At 49.8% G+C, this 7,250-nt stretch overlaps 1 protein-coding gene across 1 annotated transcript in view; it reads right to left on the bottom strand.

The window, feature by feature from the left end:
- Positions 1-708: 708 nt before the first annotated feature.
- The window catches only part of WNT9A (Wnt family member 9A), a 58,741-nt gene continuing 52,199 nt past the window's right edge, over positions 709-7,250 (bottom strand). Inside the window, exon 4 of the mRNA XM_009898141.2 lies at positions 709-1,645. Coding sequence (XP_009896443.1) covers positions 1,172-1,645 — 474 coding nt within the window. The 3' untranslated portion in view covers positions 709-1,171. The remainder of the gene's footprint in view (positions 1,646-7,250) is intronic.

Below are 7,250 nucleotides of genomic sequence, written 5' to 3'. Positions count from 1 at the left end.
ATTAATCTTAAGGTCATAGGGTTTACATACAGCTTGTGTCGTGTACCACTGCCATGGTTTAGAGTAAATGGAATGGTGACCTAGTAAAAGAAAAGTCAACTCCTCCAGAGGTCTGATCCAGTTCATAAAGGCTGCTGTACAATGCAGGACAGCACCACGCTCCATGATGTGCCTGGATTTCTTGTGTCCTGCTCTAAAACATCCAAATTCAGCTGGCATAAGGCTAAACCAGGTTCCCATCGCGATTTCTGAAGCGGTTACCACAGGGTGAATGAGATCAACGAGAGGTGGGAAGAGAGGGGGCGGGGGAAATCATGCAGAAGGTGAAAATAAACCAAAATTATTTAGTGGTTCTTTTCAAATTAGACAGAGATAGTGCTAAAGAAACTGCATCTGAAGAAATTGCTTTAAAACAACAACCTAGGATTGGACTGGAGGGGACAGGCACTTCTGATTTTCTACCATCTTCCCAACCTCTTCCTTGGATGTTTTATGTGTCTGCAGCATAGTGGACCCAACATTTGTTGAGCTGTGATCAAAGCATGGGGATAGGAAGCTGTCGTTACCAGGTTTGCCCTCCTCCTGGTGGGGGTCTTTGTCAGGGCCTTGTTTGCTCCATGTGCAGAAACTCCGCTGAAGGAACCCTCAGGGCTGTTCCTGCTCCAGTTCTAGAAGGGGAAATACATGACCACTTCCCCTTCCGTTGCATTCAAAGCAGAAAGGTCTTTCTTTTGCATCTGCTCAGCTCTCTTTAAGCAGTTGGGTGATTTTCAGGAGTCAGGTAGTGGAGAAGGAGAATATATTAGCCCCAGGAGTTCACGGAGGATCGGTGAAGCAATAAAGATGTTCCAGAGTTCTACAATCTGTCGAACTGTGCAGATGACGAAGGTGAAGGTCACCTGGTGTCTAACCCCAGTGTGACAGGCACTTATTTCCACATGGTTGGACCTCATTAAAATTCAGTCTGCAGGAAAACAAAACAAAACAAAACAAAACAAACAAACAAAAAGCCCCAAAACAGCAACACAGCTGGGTCACCTGTACCCTACAAAGTGCTTATGTCTCAACATAGCTTCCAGATCCCAGAAGGTCGATCAAACCCTGTTTGTCTCCATAGTGTAGTTCTCATAGACCACCAGTGCCCGTCACCCAGGGTTGCCATCGAGACCCGTCAGTCTTTGCAGGTGTAAACCTCTTCTCTCTGGGTGCACTGCTTGCATTCCACATAGCAGCACCAGCGGACCTGGCACTGGCAGGGGCGGGTGACCACGCGGCTCTGCGTGTTGTGCCCTCGCCCGCAGCAGATGCTGTCGCAGTTCTTGTCCTTGTAACATTTCCTGCCCGAAGTCCCGGGGGAGTATCTGCTCATCATGCAGAAGCTGGGGGAATCGTCAATGTAGACGAGATCCGTAGTCCTTGGGATCTGATCACTGTGACCAGGGATGGACTTCTTGGGCGGGGAGATGTCGCCTTCTCCCGTGGCCTCGTTGGTGGTGCTGCCCACTTTGAGCGAGGTCTCGTACTTCTGCTTCAGCTGCTTCCCGATTTCGTGGAAGGGAGAGAGCTGCCTCCAGCACGTTCTGACAGTGCAGGATCCAGACACGCCGTGGCATTTGCAGGTTGTCTCCACTCCAGCTTTGATGACCTGCGGACACACACGGCCCCAGAAGAAAATCAGTTATGGGGGAAGGAATCAAGACACAGAGCAAAAAACAACCCCAAACAACCCACATTTGCTAGAAGACACTTTTTGGAACACAGACTTGGCACCACCACCAAAACAACCTGTTGGAGGAGGACAGAAAACACAAACTACAGGAAATACCTTTTTTTTAAGAAGGATCCCAGTGTCCAGTTCTGGGCCTCTCAGTTTAAGAAGGACATTGAGACTCTTGAACGTGTCCAGAGAAGGGCAACAAGGCTGGGGAGAGGCCTCGAGCACAAGCCCCATGAGGAGAGGCTGAAGGAGCTGGGATTGTTTAGCCTGGAGAAGAGGAGGCTCAGGGGAGACCTTCTTGCTCTCTCCAACTCCCTGAAGGGAGGTTGTAGCCAGGTGGGGGTTGGTCTCTTCTCCCAGGCAACCAGCACCAGAACAAGAGGACACAGTCTCAAACTGCACCAGGGGAGGTTTAGGCTGGAGGTGAGGAGAAAGTTCTTCATAGAGAGAGTTGTTAGCCACTGGAATATGCTGCCCAGGGAGGTGGTGGAGTCACCGTCCCTGGAGGTGTTCAAGAGGGGATTGGAAGTGGCATTTGAAGCCATGGTTTAGTAGTCAGGAGGTGTTGGGTGACAGGTTGGACTTGATGATCTGTGAGGTCTTTTCCAACCTTATTGATTCTATGATTCCATGATTCCAGGAACATGACATTTACCTTCCAGAATACTATTAGCTAGTTAATGATACCAGTAGGGTGTTCAAATGCTGTCTGGTGCTGGCACTCTTCTGCATATCAAAATAGATAAGTAAGCATTAAAGTATAAGAACAAGAAGATGAGATGTAACAAAAGTGGAAGGAGTTGGTTTAGTGGAGAGAAGAGGAAGACCACTGCTATAACACATACAAACACACAGCTGTGGTAGCACAGTGCTCCAGAACATGAGTGTGGACAGTAGGAACCATCTCCATAGCACAACACACAAGATATCACCTCAAAGTCACACTCCTCCAAGTTAGCAGCACAGGCTCAGTAGAAACATGGTTAAGCTGTGATGTCTCCACCAGCACCAACCAGGCACAGCATCCCACCCAGTTCACTGGACTGGGGAAAAGTCCTTGTGTAGCTGAGATAACTCCTCCAGAACAGCTTGAAACAGCATCACCAGAGACAGCAGTTCCAAAAAACATCCAGGTAGCTTCTGCCTCTCCAACCTGTGTTCAGGATCATATTCCTGGGTGTGGTAGCATGTACAAAAGGACCAGCCAGGTTAGTTTCTGCTAGCAGTGAAGCCACCTGCACATGCTTTTGAAAACAAAGAGCCTTATTGCTTGCTGGCCAACCATATCTCTACTGAAGCACAGAGAGTCAACGGTCATTCATCTTGGAGAGAGACAAAGATGATCCCCAGAGGTCCCTTACAAGTCCTACCACTCTCTGATGTGTGCTAACATCCTCCTGGGTGCTGTAAAGGACCCATCACTTGGCTGATGCCTAACAAGGAATCCCATCCATTTCCTGGATGTGTCATGGCACAGAAGCCATCTCCTTATAAACAAAGTCTGAATCACAGAATTGTTTTGGTTAGAAAAGCCCCCTAAGGTCATCAAGCCCAACCATCAACCTAAGATCACCATAGCCATTAAACCACGTCCACAGGTGCTGTGTCCACAGGTTTCTTGAACACCTCCAGGGATGGTGACTCCACCACCTCCCAGCACAGCCTGTTGCAGTGCCTGACCACTCCTGCAGCAAAGAGATTTTTCCTAATCTCCAACCTAGACCTCCCCTGGCACAGTTTCAGGCCATTTCCTCTCATCTATCACCTGATACTAGGGAGAAGAGACCAACACCCACCTCACTACCTCTCTACCTTCTCCACAGATAGATCTATTCCTGGGAGCAACATGAGAGCAGCTATGTTCTTTGGACAGCCACAGATAACCTGCATTTTGTCTACAGGCTATAAACAGGTATTTCTAGCTCTCACTCTCCCTCCTCCAAACCCAGCTTACATTTTGGCTGTAAGTGGGGAAGCCAGCACCCCTTAAAACAGCAGATTAAAGCAGAGTTTGTTTCATAGAGCTGCCTCCTGTCAAGGTACTACTGAAAGTGCCCTGACTTCGGGCATCTAAGGTATCTACACAAGGAAATAAATCTTCCCCCCCTGCCTCTGTCTGCCCAGGATGGCACCTGCCCATATTATGGCCTCGTGACAGCAGAAGGCTGGCTCCAGTCCACTTCCTGACCATCCGGTTCTTAATGATTTGGCTTTGGCCGGCCGAGTCCCGCTGAGCACCATGTGCAAATGGTGCAATAGGTCATGGACTCAGAACTGGGGTCTGGCCCAATCCTGATATTACAGAGACATTTTTAGCAAGACGCTCTGCATAACACGCAGCCTTCAGCAGAGCCAGCCCGGCGGTCACACTTCATTCCTGTGACAGCCCAGACCTTTGCAAACGCAAGCCAGTAACACACAGTAGCATTCAAACAAGTGGTGGGTTACAGAGGGAGAAGTGTAGCTGCTTCTAGTACTCAGCTGGCCGGGCTTGGCTAGGGGTTGTCACGCTCTGCGTGCCAAAGCGTCTAGCCAACTCTGCAAGAAATCCCACAGCGTTAGAGCAGGGCGTACTGAACACGTTTCAACACTGAGGGAAGAAGAAAAACAACCACCCTCACCCGTGCTCTCCCTTCTCTAAAGTCACATTTCCACCGGGTGCCCAAAAGCGGGAGCCGAGTTCGTGTGGAACGAAGCTCCTAGACCTGATTTCACGCCCAGCCCATCGGCAAAGCGGGCAGCATTGCTGAGATACTTGCAGAAAGGGCTGCACACTGCAGTCATTCATCAGCTCAGGCTTTTCTCAACTTTTCCACCTCCCTGCCAGCCCATCCGCATCTGCTCCACCTGGGAATGGAGACGACCACCAGTGTGCAGGAAATGGGAAAGCAAGAAACCAACAGGATTTGGCTCCGCTGGTAGCCGAGCTCCTGTGCGCAGCATCTGGGGCTGGGTGGACAAGGCAGAGTCATGAAATGCAGCAAGGGAACCTGGACACAGGGCAGGAATTGGCTCAGCTGGTAGCCGAGCTCCTGTGCACAGCATCTGGGACAAGGCAGAGGCATGAAATGCAGCAAGGGAACCTGGACACAGGGCAGGAATTGGCTCAGCTGGTAGCCGAGCTCCTGTGCGCAGCATCTGGGACAAGGCAGAGTCATGAAATGCAGCAAGGGAACCTGGACACAGGGCAGTTCTTGTCGGGAGCTGCCTCTCCAGAGCTCAGTGGGAGAGTTGACATCGCAGGTGCAGTATATCCAAGGCACCCACGTGGGGCTAGCAGATAGGGCATCACATGTGTTGGAAACCCAGATCCTGGTGGATTGGCAGCTAGCAGATGGCAGCAGAGCTTCAGTCAGGAATAGGCATGTAGGTTTAGGCACTTGAATCACACCAGCCAGCCAGGGCTGACATCACTGAGGCAGATGCTTGGGTTGAAATGCCTACATTTGAGGAACACCTCTAAACTCCCATCTGACTTCATGGTGCCAAAGCAGGCAGAGGATCCTGCACTGACGCAGACATCTGCACGTGCTCCACTGCAGAGCTGGTGAAGCTCTTCAGACTTCACCAATTGTGCTGACCACCTCTCTGCTAACAGGAGCTGAGGAACTCAGCTTACACTGAGGTGCCTCTAACCTGTGAGCAGAATCCCACCCTCTGGGATCACACACAATCATAGAAAACATCCAGCTGGAAGAGACCTCAAAGGTCATCCTGTCCAACCCTTGACTCAGCACTGAAGGGTCAACATTCAACTATGTCCTTAGGTGAATTCAAGTGTCTAAGTACCATCATCTAGCACTATTTCAGATGCTGTAAACCATTGCTTTTCACCCCTAGCTTCCCCTGCAAGAGCATAGAGGTAAATCATAGGGTACTAATGTGCTGCTCTCAGTCACGATGCAGCTACTCAAGGCAATGCACGACGGAGAACTGCTGCCTCCAGGCCCCTAACCACCCACGAGCCAAATGAGTCTTGGCAAAGCCTTTCTGTTTCCTGTCTTGTTCCCCGGCTTCCACATAGACTTTCCTCCTCTTGTTGCAGGCTCCTGTCAGAGACACTTAAATCCAACTCATTCCTCCAAGAAGCAGAGCAAAACTTATCCAAGTCAGCAGGTTGCTTGGAGCAGTGTTGGGAGAAATCTTTCCTGGCTGGGCCCTGGGATAAATGTGGGTAAATGTCTAGATCATGTTTTCAAACCTAGAGGGACTTCCAGGACAGAATAACTTAGTTTTTATTGCAAAAACAAAAGTCTAGCATCCACAAGGCAGAGTAAAACTTTAACACAAGCTTATTTCAAGAGCCACAGGTAGCTCCTCTTTTCTTTCCAAGTCATATCACACAGTTCAGCCTGCTCTGCCTTCACCCTACATAGGCTTGGAGCTCTCTTGAATACCATCACCAGGTACATGCTTCATCTGTCTCTTCACAGGTGTGAAGAAAAATAAGAGTATGAATGCAAAGCGCAAAATATTTCCTGCTCCCTATGGCCTAAAACACTACAACTACCATAGCAGACAGACCTTCCCATGGCAGAAGGTTGGAACTAGATGATCTTTGAGGTCCTTTCCAGCCCAGATTGTGATTCTGTGAATTACAGAATGATAGGAGTTGGAAGAGACCTTTGCAGACCATGTAGTCCTACCAACCTGCTAAAGCAGGTCAAAGTAGACCAAGTTGCACAGGATCACATCCCGGTGGGTTTTGAATATCTGGAGAAGGAGACCTCTTTGGACAGCCTGGTCCAGTGCTCTGTCACAGCTACAAATCAGCAGGGATGTAGCAACTCAAGAGCAACCGACAAGTGTGCATTTGAATCCATGCTGTGCTCTATATTTTAGAGAGCATGAAAGGGAAGTTGACCAAAACCAACTAGTGGGTCAGGGATAGCACCACACAACAAAATGATGCCCTCCCATCCTCCTTCTGAACAAGCACCTGGGCTGGTAGTCTCCAACAGGAGAGGAAAATAATCATCTTTGAGCAAGTTTGCTTTACTTCGAAACACAAACGACAGCTACGATAGAGAGAGACCAAACTGCCTTTATCGGTGCTTGCAGCTAAGAGGAAATTAGATAGCACTGCAGGACCTCCTGCCCACATGGCTTTACGAGAGCCATGGGGAGAAGGGATCACAGCAGAGCATTGCTATGCAACATGTAATCCTTCCTCACAACAATGGCTTGCTACGAAGCTCAGACTAAGTGCCCCTGCAAAGATCAGTCCCAGACATGCTGCAACGCACAATTTCTCAGTGTTTTAGCTGAAACGCCGAGGACAGATTCCCATTCATTCCCAGCTGGGTCACGGGGCTCTGGCAGTGGCTTTTCAGACAACTCTTGTCTGGGCAGCAGCAGCAGCAGCAGCAGCAGCAGGCCGGAGCGGCCGCGCAGCCGTGGGAATTCCTCTGTTATAACTAAGCTGTCGTCATGGCTGGTCTGAGGCTCCAAGGCTTCAAACCATTCGCTATGGTTTGGGGGGGGAAGAGGAGGGAGCAGAGGAACCTCCTTAGAGAAGCTGCTCACCCAGGGA

This window comes from Dryobates pubescens, chromosome 21 (genome assembly GCF_014839835.1).
Source record: "Dryobates pubescens isolate bDryPub1 chromosome 21, bDryPub1.pri, whole genome shotgun sequence".
Lineage (NCBI taxonomy): Eukaryota > Metazoa > Chordata > Aves > Piciformes > Picidae > Dryobates > Dryobates pubescens.
The sequence above is the reverse complement of the archived record's forward strand: the minus strand, read 5'-3'. Positions and strand labels throughout refer to the sequence as shown.